This window comes from Dromaius novaehollandiae, chromosome W (genome assembly GCF_036370855.1).
Source record: "Dromaius novaehollandiae isolate bDroNov1 chromosome W, bDroNov1.hap1, whole genome shotgun sequence".
NCBI classification, from domain to species: domain Eukaryota; kingdom Metazoa; phylum Chordata; class Aves; order Casuariiformes; family Dromaiidae; genus Dromaius; species Dromaius novaehollandiae.
The window spans coordinates 71,316,485-71,337,396 of record NC_088130.1 but is presented as its reverse complement, the minus strand read 5'-3'; the positions used below and the strand labels follow the sequence as shown (position 1 = coordinate 71,337,396).

The 20,912-nt window shown below is 39.7% G+C and overlaps 1 protein-coding gene across 8 annotated transcripts in view; it reads right to left on the bottom strand.

Annotated features, from left to right (window-relative positions):
* The window catches only part of LOC112985186 (NEDD4 like E3 ubiquitin protein ligase), a 197,431-nt gene that overhangs the window by 17,692 nt on the left and 158,827 nt on the right, over positions 1–20,912 (bottom strand). For 4 of the 8 annotated variants that reach the window (XM_064500254.1, XM_064500253.1, XM_064500251.1 and 1 more), the window contains 10 exons: positions 20,772–20,891; positions 18,131–18,328; positions 15,737–15,814; positions 13,616–13,670; positions 13,470–13,526; positions 9,114–9,172; positions 4,948–5,013; positions 3,285–3,514; positions 1,345–1,466; positions 418–488 (listed from right to left, as the gene is read on the bottom strand). In XM_064500254.1, coding sequence (XP_064356324.1) covers positions 418–488; positions 1,345–1,466; positions 3,285–3,514; positions 4,948–5,013; positions 9,114–9,172; positions 13,470–13,526; positions 13,616–13,670; positions 15,737–15,814; positions 18,131–18,328; positions 20,772–20,891 — 1,056 coding nt within the window. The remainder of the gene's footprint in view (positions 1–417; positions 489–1,344; positions 1,467–3,284; positions 3,515–4,947; positions 5,014–9,113; positions 9,173–13,469; positions 13,527–13,615; positions 13,671–15,736; positions 15,815–18,130; positions 18,329–20,771; positions 20,892–20,912) is intronic. The other 4 variants (XM_064500255.1, XM_026103639.2, XM_064500249.1 and 1 more) reach the window with 1 other exon arrangement.

The window sequence follows — 20,912 nt, the reverse complement described above, 5'->3', positions numbered from 1 at the left end:
TCCAGCACTGCGGGTGACTTCCCTCACTCTCCAGGTCAGAGCTAAGCCCTGGCATCGCCTCTGCCTGCTCCCGTGGTAGAAACCAACCAGAAAGCGGCAGAAACCATCCATGGTGCTGCTTGTAGCAGGGACAAAGCTGACACAGTGGAAAATCTGAAAGCGTAATTAGCACCTTATGCTGCATTTCTTACTCATCTCTCTTCTCCCTCAACCCTAACCACTGTTAGTGCGCTGATCCCGAAATTGCTGCCCTAGCCAGGGAAAATTGTATTAAAAAAATTAGTAGATATCTTTCTCAAGTTCTTGCAACTCTAACCTCGTGTTTTCCACCATGCAGTTTCCTGGAATTGTTACGTTTCTAAATCTCCCCAGAGAAAAAACTCACAGAATTGCTCATGCTGATAAGTGTTATCTTACCACTGATTCCATGTCTTTCAGAGTTATTGGTTTCCCCAGCATCATCTTGTAAAAAGGTCTGATGAAGAAGCCTGAAACAGAGGGATGAGTGTTACATCTACTGCTCCGCATTCTCCCCTTACATAAACATGCGACTGCTCAAGGATAACAGACTACAGTATTCCTTAGCTCGCCCATGGGAAAGAAATCGCCTGCCAGAAACAGCACTGTAACTGCCCAAGTTGACACAGCAGCCTCATCTTTTACTCAGGCACAGAAGGCCCAGTTTTTCAATGACAGGAATCACGGCAATATAAGTAACGTCAGAACTTCAGGATAGAGAGACACAGAAGATGGGGCATCGAGCCCAAAGTACATTACACTACCATTTAAACTTGCCACTGCTCTCTCCAAGGAGATGCCAGAAAAGCACCACTGTCAGCCTCTGCTCTGGTGCTGCACTGTCTCTAAATAAAATATAGTCAGTTTATAAAGTCTGCTTGCTTGCTTATTCTGGGATTTCAAAGTTAAGCAGAAATCTTCCTTTCTCATTAACTCAATGGATAAGAATTTCACAGATGAAAGTATCCTGTGACTGACACCCACACAACTCCACTGGCCTCAGCTGGTTTGCACAGAAACGGCTGATACAGATGCAGTAATCATCTCCTTTAGGGATGGAGCTCATTCAGCAATGCTGATTCTGCAGGGTTAGCAAGAATGGAAAAAAGAACAAAATGTATTTGTATATATTTGTTGAGCAAGACAGTGTCATTTTGACAGCGTCACCAGTCAGAGCAGGAATGCAGCTTCCAGGGGTTCCAGTTCCACTACCTGCACTCAGACTTTGTCTCCTGAAACACTACACTCTAAAGCATAGGAGTTACTCAAGTGATTTATTAATAAAAATCTAGTAACAGTAACATAGCCATAAAGTGTAAAACTCACCATCTAACAGCTTCCCATGATACACTGCCAGACCAGCAACCCGTCCAATAAACGTGAAATACGACAGATGATCTTCGTTACAAAGACCTGAATTAGGATTAATCTGAAGTGTATAGTTGTCCCTTTTTGGGGGGAAAGAAGAAAAAAATATCTAAATAGCCAAGTCTTTAAATAACCAGATACTCAGATACGTTAATAAATACTTGGAGCTTAGGGCCATTTCTCGTCTACTTTTGCAAAAGTGTGATACTCTCATCCATCCACTCCCTAACAGAAGTATCTTCTGGTGCATGGACAGGCTGACCGGAGCAGAACTGTCTTGGTAGGACCGCAGGGATTATTTGGCCAAGGGTACTAATACTCCCACCTGCAGCTAGCGTAAGGGACACGAGAAAACCAGCTTTACCCTCAGCTGCAGGAAGCACTGCACACTGCCCTCGCACACACACAACCCTGAACAGGTCATTTTTCCCAACCACATCCCCCTGACGGGATCGCTGAACCTCGCTGACGTGGGACCCTGGCCACAACCACGAGGAAGACGAACCCACGAGCGGACAAAGGGGCTTCGAGAGGCGCCGCCGCCTCAGCTTCTCAAGCACGTGGCTTGGGGCACAGCTTAAAATCTACCCTTACTGTACACAAGCGAACTGGAGATATTTTAATGAATAAGAAAAACAAGGTGGGCTCGAAGCCAGTAATTTCCAGTTTCCCCACAACATTTCTCTAGCACAGTAAGAGATTCCTAAAAATCCCTAAGTCCTACTTTATGTTTTTCAGGCTAAATAAAACTGATGAGACGTAATACAACGGCCGGTGCAGTAATCTGTAAATGAGCAACTATATGATATGTAATGTTTATTCACTGGATGTACAAATATTTCCCAGAATTAACTTTAAATTCAATTTTCCATCAGAATTACGCAATGGAGAATTAGAAGAAATATTGTTTCTTCTAGGGTCTCTCCCAGAAACATCAGTAAAAATATGCCATCTGTAGTAATTTTTTTACTGCTGATAACAAGTGTCAATCTAGTGTGAATTTTTACAATTTAAATTTCACTTTTCCATTGAATTGAACCTAAAGTAAAATAACTTTATTTTAAAAATATCTATAGTGACATATACCTCCTTAAGTGAAAATAATATTCCAAAAGGCAAACATTTATCCAGTGAAATCTATTAACGCACAGGCATTTTGAGCTAATTAATGTTTTGTGAGTTGTCTCCCTCAAACAACAGGACACGTCTTTCCTGAGACACCAACGGGAAAAACCCCTCGCTATGCAGCCTTCGTTCATCTACTTTACAACCTATTCAACACTTACTAGAAAAAAGAGTGAACTTGCTACAGACAAGAAAATACGAGTACTATTGCTAGCTAAGTACATGACATGGAGTTACATGGAGCAGACTAAAATAAACGTACTTTAAGCAAGAGACCTGCTTTTGCATTTACCTGAGTACATTGCTCAAGGACTTCAAAACAGGACAAAAATACAATTACACTCATTTGAGGCCACTTGTGTAAGTTTGCTGAACTGTAACTGAGCAGCTGGTTCATAAGAGATTACAAAGGAGTTATGAAATTCTGGAGCGCTCGTGCTTTACAGCGCATGGGGAGGGCATGAAGAAAGGCTTTTTCCCGGCACTGCTCCTTTCACGACTGCCGGCCTCAGAAGCTGCAGGCAGGGCAGCTGCAAGCAAGGCAGTGTTGAACACTGTCATAAAAATGAAAATGTTTTATGAGACTTCAGTGACAATTTGAAAGGTTCCCCGAAATGCAAATAGGAAATGATAGTATGGAACAGAGATTTGACTGGAAGAGCATATACTGATGTATCATGAAGGATGATCCAACTATGCTCCAACTTAACTCTGTCTCTTACACAAAATCTAACGTGTAACATACGAACGGAAATATTTTAATGGAAACTTACGTTGCTGAATATTCAAAGAGACCATAATAAGGATTAAACATCTCCTTGGACAAGAGGAAGAACCATTCTCTGGCCACACCACCATAGTCAAGTCCTTTCTCTGACTCAAATTCAATCCAGAGCCTGGCTTTTAGTACATCGGGTCTCTTCACAGACATGATTCTTCTGTAGGACTCCTCAAAGATATTATTTCTGTGCAGCTTCATCTCAAATCTGTTTGGTATATCAGCCTGCATGAAACGAGAGACACTGCACTTGTTAGTCTCAATAAACGGCCTTCAGACAAACTTCTCATTGGTGGTTAACAACTAAATGACAGATTAGACATCTTAGGGCACAAAGTTTCCCCTTGCGTATTGTTTTCCAGTGCTAAGTCTACAAGGCGATAGCTGATGGTGAACTGGATAGATTTCACTATTGCTGTTCAACGATTTCTACGGGATTTGACAAAACAATGAAAACCAACAGAAAAGAAAAAAAATGAGAAAATGACTGATATTGCTATGCCCTATTTTAAAGGTGTTTTCACTTAAAATGGTAAGACACACACAAGCTGTTTGCAGCCCTTTCACTCAGGTACATGTAAAGGCCAGAACAGTTACACAATAAGAACATTTACAGTGCTGTAAACAAAACAGATTTGTATTGCCAAGACATAAACAAACAGCACCATATTGCCAAAATGTCTTACAGAGGTCAGGCTTTAGGAGCTCTGTCTAAATTGAGAGAGCTCACACCCATTACAGTTTAACCCAGGGAGCTAAATTCAGAAAAGATGGAAGAGAAATGAGTTGAAAAGTGAGAGAGTTTGTAGGAGGAAGCAGCAGAAGACTGGATGAACAGATAAACATGGCGTTTATAGCCAGGTATAGTTTTCCTAATAAAACCGACTTAAAACAACTGTTTTTGAAGGTTTGCTTTTTTACTGCCAGTTAAAGTCTTAGTGTGTCCAAGCACCTAATACTCAAAGTGCCTCTGAAGTATTACATTTTAATATTGTGAGAAAAAATTTAGCCTCTTGCAGTTAAAGATGAAACTGTAAGGAGCTACCAACATACAGGTAAAGAGTGTGGCTGGTCCCTTTCCGTATTTTAGCTGGCGCTGGTATACTGTCAACTGCAAGTCGGTATCACGGACACGCTAATACTGAGCATGCCCTTAAGGTAAAGGTGGCACGGAGAGGACTTTTTGCACAGAAGAGGAGCACTAGAAGCCTGTGCTCCAGTGCAGCCGTGGGCTCTGCCCTGCCCACCTGTCTCAGCTCTGCCCTTGGAAGGCCACTGTGGAAGATGAGGGAGAAATACCAACCCCCAGGCCCATTTTCAGCCTGAAGGCGTGTCAGCTAACACACCACTTGGTCCCAGGTGCAATGGGAAGCAGTGAACCACTGCTACCTCTTTGCGGCCTCACCGCTTTGATTTTCCATTCATACAGGAAAACACAAGCCTTAAAGATTTGTAAAAGTTTTTGTTCAGAAAGCAATTAACCAAATAGAACAAGAAAACTGAAGAAAGTTTGAATTTAACTCCTTTAGTAGGATGATCAGGAAAAATTGGCAAGCGTGATATAACAAGAGTGTCCATCTACATCTACGCTTCAGATGGCTGTTTTCTCCCCGACACACTGCGACTGCCCCAGCACAAAGCAGCATGGTCCTACTCACGGGTTTCTTTAACTTCTTCCGGAAGTAGTCGTACTTCTGCTTGAACTCCCTGGAATACGGAACTGCCTGCCAGAGAATTGTAAATACAGGTTATTTCACAGGTATTTAACAACGTGATACTCCAGCATTATTTGAACAAAAATAGAAGTTTAAAGACATGCTAACTAGATATCTATGCTATGGGTTCATTGGAAAAATACCCCACTACGCATGTAGTGCTGCGCACACAATTTTCCCATTTCTGGGTGGGTAAATTGAGTTATAAGGTATCAAACCTTTTGACTCAATTTTTCCGTTTCATCAACCAGTTACCCTCAATTTTTCTTATTTTAGGAACAGAATAGAGCAAAGACAACTCTTTAACACAGAGAAAAAAACTAGGATGTATTTCTGCCACCCATGTGTCATAACAGGAAACAATCAGCTTGCCATATAATATTTTATGAATTTTTAAAATTAACACTGTTACCACAGAACATGGATTTACACTGCTGGCTGTGCTAAGCGCTGCCCAGTGCTACACAGAGACATAAAATTCAGAGAACTTCAAAAATATAACTGAGAAAAAATTAGGGGCTCCAGTAAAGCTACCACATGAACAACAAACATCGTCTGCCCTCCCAGCAGTGCTGGACGCGACACGTGCCCACGCACCAACGCTACTCTGGCAGGGACACGACCACGGCTAGAAATTCGATTTTCGGCCCTATGTGAATGAGCCTAATTCTTAGAGTGGAGGTGATAAAACTGCTCTGGTAAACTGCTTATACTGATAGTATATACCTCCCTAACGCTTTTAATGAGGAATCCAAAAGCATTCTCTAAACAAATCAGCGCTCTTTCGAAGCAAGCACAGGCCACTGCGTAATACTTATCTGAATACTTACTGAACGAAGCTGTCTGCAAACTAGGATGCATTTTTGAGCGACAGCAATGTGACAGAAAAATTTTAGAGCAGAAGTTACAAAAACAAAACACAGGACTGAAGGACAGTAGAACTAAATTAATCACCAGAGTTGGAAATCGGTTTCTGACACCCGTGAGCACCCAGTCCCAATGGCCACAGGTCTCCCAAATATCTGCGTGGACGCCCGATGCCCGAGCGGCCCCTCGGGACGACTCCAGGCACGCGCAATCCAAGCGGAACTAGCAGGAGCTGTGTCCGGCTAGGCAGCCGCCACCGCCGTCGCGCAGAGTCCTGGCAGAGGTCTCTGTCTTCATGACACGGCTTCGCTCTTGTGCCCGAGGAGCCCAACGTGAAGGTGCAAACCCGCAGAGCTCTTCTCCATGGCCCAGCGGTACCAGACACGAGAGCGTCCAAGTGCATCGGCCACCAAGCTGCAGCACAGACAAAAGCCGTCCGTGCTCCAGTGGCCAGATCGGTGATGGCAAACTACACTCTTCAGCCTCCAGATGAAACAGGGATACAGAATAAGTTGGGAATTAAATGAGTAGAACAGGAATAGGCTGGAGAAGTGACACTGCAACCGCTACAAATCTGGCTCTGACAAATACCTGCTGTGCATGTAAGTAAGAGTCCCTAATTCTCTGTTTTTCTGTCAGACACCATAGACAACATCCATTTAATTGGGGATTAGAGAGAGGCTTGAAGAAGGAAAAGGCTTCCTGACCTTGAAGATCATATTTTCCAATTACATCCTGACTTTCCCTTGCCCTACACGCCCTTCCAGAAGGAAGCCGAGCTCCAGCAAAACAGCACTACAGATGAAGTGTGTTTTCCTGGGAGCAGAAGAACAATTTTGAATGCCACAGGACCGCAAAAGCAGCCTGCTCCCCTCCCTGGAGGCTGAGTCACAAATTGCAAAAGTCTGGTTCAAGTTCAGTTTCTGGAGGAGAACAGGGTTTTTTGAAGTGGGAGTGTGGGGGCTAGTCTTGAAGTAGATTCATGACTAGATGTAGGTGAAAATGTGAGGCAGAAATATTTCTGTTTGATCTTTCTCTTGTGGAAGATGAGACATGAAGTTAAAAAAATCAAAATAAATTATGCTCTGATGATAATGACACTTTCTTGCAGCCATTAAGGAATCTCTTGACATGCTCTTATTATTTAAATTCAATGTGAAATGCAATTGAGTATGTCTTTGTTTTTGTCATGGCACCAAAAATACTATTAAAATCATTAAGATGAATGATTAAGTGGCCATAAAACAGATTTGATCTTGCTTCCTCTTCAAAAAACTGTTATTTACTTAATGGGATCAGGATTGATTATCTTGAAACAAAATTCTCCAAACAGTCTCTCCCATTTATACTCAAGGTTTCTGGGAGAATAAATGGAAGAATTTGTACAATATACTGTAGATTAGTATCTCAAGCATGAAGTCCATGATAAATGGATAAATCAGGCCAAAAGCAATTTTGTTCAAGCAAGTGATTGTTAATAACCTTATTAATAAACAAGTGCAATTAGGATTACACTATACAGTAGTTAATCTGCCATGAACTGTGGCCCCTAAAAATCACGAGCCTTTACCCAAAATAAAAAGTATTCTTGGCAGATTTCTTCCTCTTTCCACCTGAAAACATCTTAAAGGTTGGAAATCTGATCACTCAGGACAGCATGAAACAATATAAAACTGCATAAAAAAGGTCAAAGAATCACTGCATGTATTTGATGTTTTGAAAAACTGATTAAAGTAAAAACATGACTTTATTTTTTCTAAGGTTCATATTCTGAAAACTGTTTTATCTACAGTAAGTTTTACGACTCTTTTGAATTTATTAGCCCCGGTTGTTCTCTTTCTTACACTTGCTACCCTTTTGAGAGGAAAGAGCTTTTTATTATCCAGAAATCCAAAAACGTATGCCATAATGCCTCACCTCAATAAAATTCTGTGACCCATATAAAGGGGAAATACGACCATTTCTCCTATACACACTCCTAAACCTTATTACCAGTGATTCAGCAAGGCCCTTGGTCTGAAACTCCAAGCACTGAGGATTCGGAGCAGGCACAGGGCCTTCCCACAGCTTGGTAACAAAACACACTACCTGAGCGCACAGGAGGAAGGGATAAGATGCAAAGATTTAGTACTGTCTGTCCCACAGTAAGAAAGTTATAGTATCAGAAAGTTTGGAAGAAGAAAGAGGGAAAAACCTGAAGAATATTTTACATTAACATTATTCTAGATTTACTTTAAGTAAAATCACACCTGGAATTTCATCCTCACAAGTAGCAGCAAACACAACTGCAAAATCTGCCCTGAGATTTTAAGTTTTTGCTTTCAGCTGGGGATCCTACCAGTAAAGGATCTCTTCCAGAGATCCCATTCATCACCCCACTGAGCAGACCCAGTCTCAGGCTGCAGCAGCAGCAGAATGCAGCGGATGAGAAACGGCAGCTTCCAGGCGTTTCGAAGCACGAACTAGTGGACAGCGCGTTTTTAGCTACACCGTCTCAGAACGGCTGGAGCACCATCCAGAAATTACAGAACAATGTAAGAAATAAAAACTGGCCCAACAAAACCGTCTCTGTCCTTCTGAAGAGCAAGCCCTCCCTCCCTCTCAGCCCTGAGACGGACGTATTTCAGGATCTACCATCACATCTACTGATCAAGTACGTTTCTTAGGTGCTCCAGGAAAGATGCTAGCACCACACGCCAGCGGGTGTAAGAAAGGACGCACACTGAAGACTAGAAAAACTCCCTATCTGGTGAGCTATTACTAGGGAGGCCCCAAAACCACCAAGCAGCCACCGATACCACATACTGTCTGACCCGGGCACTATGCGCACAGTGCTACGGTGACAAACGCTCCAGCGATTCCTGACGAGCACGGGACTGCGCTGGACCTCGGGCAGCCGGCGGTGGGCCAGGATGGACTCCAGTGCTCACCAAAGCGGGGACCACGTTGCCGTCCAACCTCTTCAGTGCCGCCCAACCTCTTCCACGCTGGGGACAAGGCAACGGTTGGGGCACTGTAACTGGCTTCCCCGCTGTCTGGGAGGGCAGAGGTGGCCCGCACAAGGCCGGTACCCCCAGAAAGGCCATGCAAGGCAGCAATCTGCTTCACCGCCTGTTCACCCGGCACAGCCTGACCCGATCGAGAGGGCACGCAGTGAGCGGCGCTGCCAAAATGTCTCCTGCCTACCCTGAATGCACTCCAAGTCACGGCACTCGATGTGCAAAATCCATAGCAGTACTTACTGGACCAGTAATCGCTGGGTTCTGCAGCCTGGGGTCTTCCCACTGGGTAATTTTATTATCTGTGAATAACAAAAGAAATCATAACATCACTTCTCTGTTGCCATACTGTGAATATGTCCCCCCCCAACTCTTTTCCCTATCATTTCCACAATTTAGTATTTCAGGGTTAGAAAAGACTGCATTCACCCATATCCATCAAAACCCCATCACACTGTTTAGTTGGAAACACTCATTCAAAAATGCAAAACTACAGCGTAACCCAGTATATTTACATTGCTTTTATATCAAAGTCTGTACACGTTCTACTTGAACATGGTCTGAACTCAACTCATATTAGAAATACACAGATTTCATGCCTGAAAGGTAAAGGAACCACAAAATTTCATCAAATGACAAACTAAGTTTATTTGAAATTTTGCATCAAGATAGCCAAGATATAAAAATTTTAAAAGACAGTCTGAATTTAAATTTGGAGGGAAGGGGATAAAACCTCTTTTTTGAAAAAAAGAGAAAAAACTGTAGACGTTGATTTAATGAAAAAGTTATAGGGAGGCAAAATGATACAGCCATGGTGTAAGAGATCACTCAGTTTTGACCAAAGCAGATTTTGGCGTAATGCAACAGAATTCAGTTCATTTCATGTACAGTTTTTAAGAGCACTGGTAGGGCCAGACAGTAAGGTTACTATGTAAGGTACTATGGTAAAACTCTCGCTGCCCCAAGACAACTGTTCCTCATAAGATCTGAACACAATAGAATCACAACAAAATGATGATGTTGCAACAATAAGACAATGCTCCAAAAACCAAACTAGGTGCCATCTGCAATGGCAAGGTTTAAGCCATGTATTTTCTGCACTGCAAGGATAACAACATACCCGTTTGTTACATGCGCTGCTTTATGATATGTGTATTAAAATAGTGGTCAAGATTTTAAGTTTGCAATTGCTAGTTTGGGAATAAACACACTAAGTTTCAAAAAAAATTCTTTTTAAGGCTGCTATAGTAATAGCAAAAAACCAAACTTGCTTATATTAAAATACAAGTATTTTCCATGTTTCTATAGTCGGAAAAGATGCGTAAATTTTAAATATCCCAATTTTAAAATAGCCAAAAATTTAGACTGGTTTTTGAAAGCTGACATTCATTAAATGTTGCTGAATAAAATTCAAAGAGATCACAAGAAAAGAACATTTCAAGAAGCTTGGATCTATCAGTTAATTTAATATTAAAATACTATTTTATTTCCCTTAACACATTGTCTATTTAGTGCTTATTGACACTAGGGACGAAGAATCTTAGGCTGATGGCTCCAGAAACCGTCTCCTGCAGATCATAGCAAGCGGCAAGGCCTGACTCCGAATTTGGTCCTGTTCATCTTGCTTCAACCTGCTCAAACTTCCTTCTACAAAGTTTACTGTTTCCACACCAGTTCCTTTCTCAGAGACCCACTTGAAACTGCGAACAGTAAGTTATGGTGGTAGCTTTCTATGAAATCAAAGGTAACGAACAGCCTTTGAGGATTCCCGTTTCCTCTGGTCCCTTCCCATCTGGCCCACCGCTGGAGTTTGGAACCAGTCCCACCAGCTAGAGCAGCACAGCTGAGACACGGCCAGGGCCGAGCAGGCGAGAAGGATGACTTCAGGCCTAGTTCAGGACGCTCCAACTGATACCTCACCGCACGTTTGCTTAACTGATGTTTACCTGATGATATTTTCATGCCCTTTTTAACAAAAATTCTGCCAATTACTTCCATTTTGAGCAGTATTTTGTAATTCTTATTAAACCGCATCTCTTTTACTTCAAGCCGCACCTGCAATTTGCCCAGATCATGCTGAACTCTAACCCTGCCCTACTGAGCACTTCTTGCCTCTCCCACTGTGAAGTTCTTGGCTGACTGAATGAATACGTCCCCCCTGTTTATTGTTCAAATCACTAATGAGTATATTGAGAAGTGGCGGATCCAGGACAGATGTTGAAGGAAACCATCCCTCTGTCAGCGATAACTAGTCTGAATACGGTTGGAAAACCTCTGTTTCCCTTCAAGACACCTTCCAAGAGGTAGGTGATATTTTCCTAAAATGCTCCCAGGAAATGCGTAAGTTTAAGCATGCTACAGTAGCTGGAGAATACTAATTTATCCAGGGATGGTAAATAACACTGACGCAGCTGGCTAAGGACCAATCTCGGAGAACTAGAGACTATATTTTATAAGGGTTGAGCACTGGGGAAATTAAAGCCAATAATTACTATTCTTAATAAACTGCTTTAAAGTTAAAATCTAAAAAGTGATGTATTGTATTTTCAGTCTACTGCATGACAAGTAATAGCTACGTTATTCTAACAACGTTCTGCTTTATTAGTTTACGCGCTATGTTGAACAGCTGCTGGGGCTGCTCCCCAAGAGGCAGCTCCTGTGCTGCCTGAATTAGGCTTTTTTACAGTTCCTCTCAGGGAAGAGAAAAACATTAATAAAATAGGACAATAGTACTGGGTAATTATGCATGATAATTTACAGAAGAGTATCTTGGGATCCGGGACTAGTAGCAGCTGAATCTGTTAACACTTTCAACATCTGCATCCTACTAACGAAACTAACTACACGTGCTGCATCTCAGCTAACCGCTTCAGCGGAGAACGACCGAAATGATGGCCCGTCACCAGAGTAACGGGCTGCCGAGGCTCTCCTGTTTTGGGGAAGTACGGCTGATCACACCTGCAGCTGTTTCCAGTGTATTTCTAAAGTCAGTCATGAAACAAGGAGGAGTGAGCAGACTCCGTCATAAAGGTCTAATTATGGTCAAATAAATAAAGGAAGGAGTAATACTGAAATCCTGTAGTGCGCAAAGGCCATAGCACTCCTTATCGATGCTGTGAAAAAGCCACTATTGCGATTGTTCAGGACATCACTAAACGCTGACTGCTGCTGGCAGGCGTTCATTAAACACGGAGCACTACGTTATCCCAGGGGAACTGGAGCATGTCCACTGCAACACCACCGGCATCACCTCCACTGCTGCTGCAGTCCCCTTGCAAACCGCAATGGTGTAACACCTCGGGGAGAGGAAAGGATGCTTGCTGGAACAACCAGCATTAACCAAAAAACCCACAAAAACCAACTCCCCCCCACTTTCATAAAGTCTGCTATCTACAAAGCTAAAAATTTCAGATCAAAAGAGGGGCTAAACAGAAATTTTAGATGCAAATAAACTATTTTTATAGAAATTACGAAGTCTTTGGGGGATTTTGATTAATGTATTCCTTTAATATTGTTTACTTTTAGAGACTAAAACATGTTGTTTTAGTACTACATAAGTAGTTTTAGAAGACTGAGAAATTGAAACTTTTCAATGGTAGGGATGTTCAGGAATCATACAGATATATTAAATCAGAAAGTTTTATTCTGCAACTCTTCAGTGACAGAAGGTTACAGTAACTTGCTAGATTTAATTTTCCAGACATGTTGATTGAGACAATTGCTGAATGTATAAAGAGCATTAACAATTCTGTACTAATGTTTGAAAGTTAATCTTGCTCTTGACGTGTACGTTATTTCTGTTTTTTATTTAAAACTATGTATGTGATTTCAAAATTCATATTACTTTAGAAGCAATATTTTAATAATGATATAATATACAATTACAGATAAGCATAGGAGTTAGTTTTGCTGATACTAAAGAAAAACCGTAACACGGTCAAATATGTAAAACGGTTTAAGATGTTCATTCTACGAGCTCTCTGTAGCAAATGTACCCTCTTCCAGTTGTTTTGTGAGCTACCTATTTCTGTGAAGATTATACCATCAGCAGAAATACCTCATTATAAAGTCCAGCAGAATTCTTAAAAAACGAACAAACAAAAACAACCCTCCCCCCGGCTGGTCTACTTTACTTTCAAACAACAACAAAGATTCACATAGTTCTGAGATGCTGTAGAAGACAAATCTACAATGAAACATCACTTACACTAGAACTTCACTAACAGAACTGAAGAGATATTAATGGGCTGGGTGCAATATAACATGCTACAAATAGGAAATAAGATCAGAACTAGCACTGCCACAAGACCTTCTTGAAGAAGCAAGAGAAAAAAGCACTCAGCAGCGTTATTTCTCCACTGCCTACGTGTAGAGTTGTGGCTATATGATCTTTTCTCATCTTATTTTCTATTCCTAGTGTATATTTTAATTTATTAAGTGCAAATAAGCCATGGGATCATCAACAACAACAACAAAGAATCCAAAATATCAACAAGAACGAAAGAAACCACAAAGAAGAAATGTTAATGCTTCACAAGTCAGAGAGGGACAAAGCTTGATGAGCCAATTAAAAGCAAGCTTTCAGTGAATATACAGTACCGTACGAGGGCACTAAGTCTCTGGTATCAATGTCTCCACATATCAACACCTGGCTTCCTAAATGAAGAGTAAAATTATAAAGCTTTCACTTCAATATTTATTACCTCCCTTTGTCTATATGTTGTAGTACCTGAGTGCTTACTTACTATGATCTATATAAAACGTTCTTCCATCCAAATGTATTCTTTCCTCCCAACCAGGCTAGAATTGGGGAATAAAAAAAGAGAGAAAGAAAATAAGTGCAATGCTACCACTCTCACATAGCATGAAGCAATACATTGCCCACAGCTTCTTAAAAGTGTTTGAAAGATGTTTGTGAGGTAGAAAACACAAAACCATCACAAATGCATTATGTCAAGGCCAACAACATAGCGAGACTCAAAGAAGAACTGGTTGTTTATACAGATAACTATATCCAGTACAGTTAATATCTTTTTATAAAAATATTGGAAGGGGAAACTTCTTGCATCAAGATTTACAACCATTTCCTACTGTGAGGAAGCCATCACAAAAAACAGACCGCCCACCATCTGTCTGGCTGGAGAGTCTCTGCTTCTACCTCCGAAACCCCTGTGGGTAATTTGCTGTGAATATACAAGTCAGGATGCTATTAAAGCAGGCCAAGAATGTCTAAACTAGGCCTCGAGTCTTCCCTTTTTAGTTATTCTCTTCTCCTACCTTCCAAATGATTACAGTATAGAAAGAAAAATAAATGGCAGACTGTACAGGCAACACTGTCTAACCTAGCACTCAGTCTAGCTTCTGCCTTCTACACAACACAGAAGACGAATGATTTTATTTCAATATTTTTAAACAGCTCTTGTTAAAGTCTGTAGTCATTCTTACCTCAAAAATGGCTTGTTTCAACCGAGTTTAAATCTGCTGCTAATTATGTACTTCCAATAGCATATACCAGGCTTCCCTGAATTAATGGCATGTTTTATCTCTTGCAATTAACAGAATCAATTGTAAATTGGACGTTCAGTTACTCCTGCAGTGTCTTCTATCTAAGTAGTGTCTCCCTGGAGATTAATGCATGCTCAATCTATCTGAAAAATTACAAGAGAACAGCTACTTCCACAGCTGTTTTGTTAAAAAATTGCTTTACCACTGTGTTATAATTAGTAAATGCACTCTAATAAATATGTTCATCTGAGCACAGTTTTTGATCTAATTAATGTTTCAAGACACTGGGCCTGACAAGTTGCCTAACTGGATTTAAATACAAAACAAACCTTTTTGCTAATCAAGACGAGGGCAGTGAGACTTTTGGATGTTTCAGAGGAGGATGTCTGATCACAGCTGGTAACAGGGGTTACCACCCCTAGCTAGTGTCACCACTCTCGCCCAAAGGCAGCCCCCGTTTTGGTTTGCCGGCAGAGGCGTTCGTGTAAGTAAACTGTAACCCAGTTCAGCGACAAGGAGTAGGGTTAAAGACTCAATTATTCAACCTGTTTAAAACCAAGTTAATTTAATGTGCCCTGTCCATAGGATAGGACAGCAGCCCCTTCCACAGGCACAGCTGCTTGCCCCCCGCGCGCCCCGGGACCTCCCGAGCGCCGAGTGTGCGGGCGGCCCTCGGCAGCTTGCCCTCGCTCAGACCGCCGCCGCGACGAGGGTATTCCCAGCGGACAATGTCAGAAGTGCGCTTCGTACGTATGAGGCAACAAACATGATGCTGTAATTATCAGCACCTTAGAAAGAGTGTCATCTTTCATAGATTACCTTCTGACTTTGAGGATACAGCTTTTTAAAAACAAAGCAAAGCTTTTTATCTAACATGCGTATAAATCAATATTACACACTGGCTACAAGCATGACAAGATTTTTGAGATTAATATGATGATTTTCTCTATAGAATATAAGTGTCATTCAATATTAGAGTTTATTTAGATTTTTGAATGTCTGTATACACTGGCACATTTACAAAGCTCACTTTGAGCAAACTTTTCTAAAGCAACAGTTAATTATCTAAAATCACAAAGTCAGTGATAAAACTAAGGATAAGTTTATTCAAAGCTCAGTGTTTCATATAAGCAAAGAAATCTTCAACCACTTCAGAAATACTATGATCTAGCTTCAAAAAGCCTGAATGATTCACAGATCACAGTAAAGTTTTTTGGTGTCATATATAAACATAACTTTCAAATCTACATTGAAGTGATGGTAGTAACGCACATACCCACATACAACAAATGAATGCAGTAACAGGTGAATTCTCTTAAGACAGCAGGTATGCATTAAAACACATATGCATTGCCACTTACAGGAAGAGGGCCCAAGTCATTAGGATTCAAAGAAGCTTTTGATCTCAAATGCACTGGAAATTTCAGCCTTGGATCCTCCTGTAACACAAATCCATCAGATAAAGTCAGAACTACACACTTAGTCTAGTGCAGAATTAGCTGGAAAAGAAATCTGCCTACATTAGGACTATTCTTCAAGCGTTTTTTGGGGAATAAAATACAAACCCAAAACACATTAGAGCTACAGAGCATTTGGTATCTGGATGTGTCAAATAATTTATTAAGATTTATAAATTGCAACAATTTTTTAAATGTTAGAGGTAGTGAGGGTGATGTTAAGACCTTAACTGTGTTATTTCCAGAGGTATGCTTAAAAACAAAACAGCACTAATTTACAAATTCACACACTCCTATAAGTGGAACTTAGAAACATATGCATATTTTTGGCTCTTAAAAACATAGGGAAATAAGCCAATTAATGAGAAAAAGGCTAGAAAAGGATCAAAATGAGCTTCTTAAATTTTTATTAATGAAGAGATATTAAATTAATGCCCAAATAAGACAAAAAATGGCAAGTAAAATAGGTCACAGAAAAAAAACCTAGATAAAAAAATGCTTGAGATTTCTTAACACACACAATTTTTCCACATCCATCTGGCAACAACAGTAAGAGTCATCATTAGAAGTGTTTAATATAATAGTGGTTACTGAGAATTAGGATGGTACCTACCAAATTAAAGTGTTGCTCATATTTAAATGATGCTGTGAAACACTGGAGTACTTGATTTCTAAGCTAGCTGAAATAACTATAACATTAGCTTGTTTTGGTTAGGCACAAAGGCTTCCACTGTTATAAAATAACTAAAACCAGCTGGATTAAGCACACTTATCTCTCTCTGGAGTTTGAACTTAAAGGTTGACAAATTTAGGTACAAACAAGATATACATTAATTTATACTGCACCCAAGTCAATGCACTGCTTTTCACTGACAGGACCACATATAGACTAACACCTTAATATCGTGATTTTAGATAATAGCATCTGATCATAGATCATTTAATATTTGAAGGAAGTTTTATCAAGAAAAAACAAAATAAAATTTTCCACATTACTAAAATGAAAGTGTCATTGTCCCAATTTGTTGTAAATACATAACCATCTTTGATGCATCACTGTACTGATTTTTCTGAAGCTATTGTAAGTGGATAAGAAATAGACAGTAACTGATACTAGGAACTCAATGATCAAACTGACGTTTGGGATCTGGCATGTCTCCTTATTCAAGGAATAGCATGAATAGCGAACCTTAATAACCATCTTGGACAGAGATGGACAGATGCAAGTAACTTCTCATCTCATACTGATGTGTTTTTTTTTATTTTTAATACCAACAGCAACTTAAAAAAGCCTTGCCTTCTATGATAGTAAATTTAGAGTAACACAATAAATTCTGGTGGATAAAATGAATTCTTTATTCTAAGAGTACATAAGCAATAAGTAAGCAAAATTCAAGAATTTAACTAAGTAAACTAAATTAAGCCCCACGCTGGTATTCCAAACTCACATCACTACTACTAATCCTTCAGCAGGTAATACATTTTGCCTATAGTTGCAACTACTGCAAAACGTATACATCTAACCAGAAGAAGGAAGACCAGACATTCTACTAGAAAATATCTTTTTTTAAGTTCATACAGAAGTGAAAAAATACTGATGCCCCTTTTTGGGTCTCCTTTTACATTTTCCCCCAGTTTAATTTCTTCTTCAATTTTTTTTTGAAACATTATTACTATTACTACTGAAAAATAAAGCCTCGTGACAGAAAACAAATAAAAATGGATCCTGATAACTGAAGATGATGAACGTGTATTATGTTAATAAAAAAGCAGTACTAGTCGCAGCAAAATACAACAGAATTACAGTCTCAAACTAAATAGGAAATCTCCATCACACTGTATGCATGCCTCTGAACCCCAAATCTGGGGAGTTTGAAATATAATACTTGTATGCAACAGTTCATCAAGTATACAAATGTCAGATACAAAATACAAAACACTATTGCATGGTATGGGATGCATAAATTCATCAAATCATATTTTCAGTGTATAAATAAAAAGAAGTTTCCCTTCTCTGAGTGCAGCAATGGCAGCACTGCAACCACGTCAAGAAATCAGCTTTGAAAGTCTACGCAACACCGTAAAGCAGCGACAGAGGATGCAGTCAGGTTCCTAGATCAGTTTTATGACATGTCAGGCTGATGAACTGAACTCGCACTGAACTTGAACTATAACTAAAGACACCACAAATGCCACAATAAAAAGGAGGGGATACAGGCAGGAAAACAGAGAGGGCAAGACACAAATATTCAAAACATGGCAACAGATTTGAAATTCATTACCTAGACCTCCACTCACCCAGGTAGTAGTCTTAGTGTTGTGATCAATGAAGAAGGGCCTGCCGTTGGGGGCTATCCGCATCTCCCAGCCCGGCGGCAAGAAGCTCTGGGCGACTTTGTGCTGCGGTTTAGGGGAGTTGTAAGGCGAGGGCTGCGGGGACTGCGGATTGGAAAGGGTGTCCTTCACAGCTCGGCGCACGGGCGAGTCCTTCATGCCCTGGGGAAAAGGAGGAACATGACAATTTGCCACACGTCACTCAGCACTGTAAAATGAATAAAACTTGGTATCACAGCAAATCGTTTTTCCATCCCTTGTAACATATTGAGCTTTTTGTTGTGGAGGACACAGTGTTTTATCCCTTCCCTCTGCAATGATAACACCTATTGTATTTAAATTTGAGTACATATTTTACTGCAGCTGCCTCATATGTGCTCATATTTAATTTTATACAGAAAAAGATTAAAAGCATTGCTTCACATTTTATGGCACAATATGGCTCAAACACTTTATAATAGGAAAGTATCTCCTTAAATGTGAGGTGATATTATTCACTTTTCAATGCATTTCTCAACTGCAACTTCAGACAAAACATTTAGACATGACCTTAAAAAAAGTTCCTAAAATAAATGGAGATTTAGACTCCTTGCATCAGTTTGCAATTAGAAATCTTGGACAATTTTATTTTTTTTTAATAAATGCTCACAGCCTCGAAATGACTTCATTGATCAACGCCTACTTGTAACAGCAGGAGTTAAGTGATCTGGCTCATTCAAAAATTCCACTAGCAGACTGTATGTTTAGATGTCTAAAAAGCTTTAAAAATTTGATCCAGATTTACTCATCTAAGAAAACACTGCCTATCACCACCAAACAGAAAATGAGATTTAAATATTCAGTTTTAATATTGTTCACCTTTGAACTACTTAGTTACTTTCTAAAAATAAGCTTTCTTTGGCTGATATATGATAACTGTTCGTTTTCTACTTGTTTTGCTAATTATTAAGATTCACTAAATCTATGCATGCTTATTTAGGCACTCCCCTAATTTAACAACATTTATTTACTATATTGCTTTTTTCCCACCCTGTTATATTAGAAAATGAAGAGTAAAGAAAGATATTTTCAAAACTATTATAGTCTTATTTGTGGCTTGTTTCATGCTGCATTTGGATGGAAAATGCAGCTAAATTATAGTGTATGAAAGTAATATTTACATTTGTTCTCATTAAATAAAAGCTTTCCATATGTGTTGCACAGAAAGTTAAACACGTTTTACAATAAAAGAACAAACTAAATAAAAACAAAGAAAGTCCCTTCCAAAACGCTGAACTGATCTTTTTTCCTGGTGATTGTATCCTTGAAGATTTTAATACTAGTAAGTCTACACCTTAATTAAAAGAAACATTTCTTTTTTAAATTCAGAGGTGGATAAAAGAAAACAAGCTTTGTGCTTTCCAGCACCTTGTGGTTTCTGAACACTGAAAAAAACAACCAACCACTGAACGGATTAGCTGAATATAGCGAGGTGGAAAAAGCTATTCTCCTCGCAGCTGTGAAAAAGGCTACTGCCATTAAAAGCTGGCTGATCACTTCCAGAAACTAAAGCCTCAGGTGCTTAGCCAGTGACTTCCACCAGCTCAAATGTTTAAAATTTCAGTAAGGAGAGGAATGGCTTGAATGTTTTCGTTTAAGATAGTCAGAATTTTTAAATTTCATTTATTAAATTACTGTAAATATAGTCTTTAAAATTAACAATGGTAATGGGAATTAAGCAGTTCATTTTTAAACGTAACAACTACAGTCATCCCATCCAAAGTAGGATCAAAAGATCCAATAATCCTACCTTTGTTTAATGATTCGTTTGATGACTGGGACAGCACTTTTTAGTACAAGGAAGAAAGAAGAATGATGCATAAAATAAAATGAACTAAACGTTACACTCTTCACATGACTGTTGGAGAGCTTTTGCAGGGGCGAAAGAGAGAAGCAGGAAAGAGAGGGTGAAGGGAAGGATGAAGACGACACCAGTGTCAGCTTGAAGAAGTTTAAGAACTCACTCTCCTCCACCAGCCATGTTTAACTGTTTTAAAAGGTTTAGTCATACTTTTGGAAGTAAATCACACAGTCTCTGATTGCATAAGAAGGCACTATTCTTCAGATATGTTTCAGAGAACATCATTGAATACTATTCTGAATTATCTTTAAAGATATTTAAAAGAAGTCCTTTTGAAAGACAAGAAATATAAAGCACAAAATCAGCATCTCACCCCAGCATTTTCCAAAATCAATTGCATGTATGATTTTCAAAGAAACCAGCATCAAAATAAATGTTTCAACTTAAAAAATACTTCTGATTTTATAAACTTGAGGACTTGAAAGGAGTCACAATAATGTATATATTTCAAGCAGTGAAATAAGTGTCAGCTAATTAAATTATCATATATAAGAAAGACTTTCTCATATCATTCAGTGATCATGGAAGTTACTATTGTACAACATAAAGATGCACATAGAAAACTATTAAAGAAAGCTGTAATATGTTAGGACAATATTAGCAGGTCAGGAAAAGTGGCTGTGCTGCATAACTACAAGGTTATAAAGAGAACAAAGAATGAGAAGCCAACCACAGGCGATGCTTGCTGAGGACGGTGTCTCTCACCTCAAGCGGAGCAGATAAAGTTACTGTGGGTGAGCTGAGGCTACGAGGCCGTCTTATCTGAGGTTCACTCAAATGGTTGTTGCTGTTGGTTGCTGACCCAGCCGTGCCATCTTCTGCAAGCTATTTCAGAAGTAAAACCAA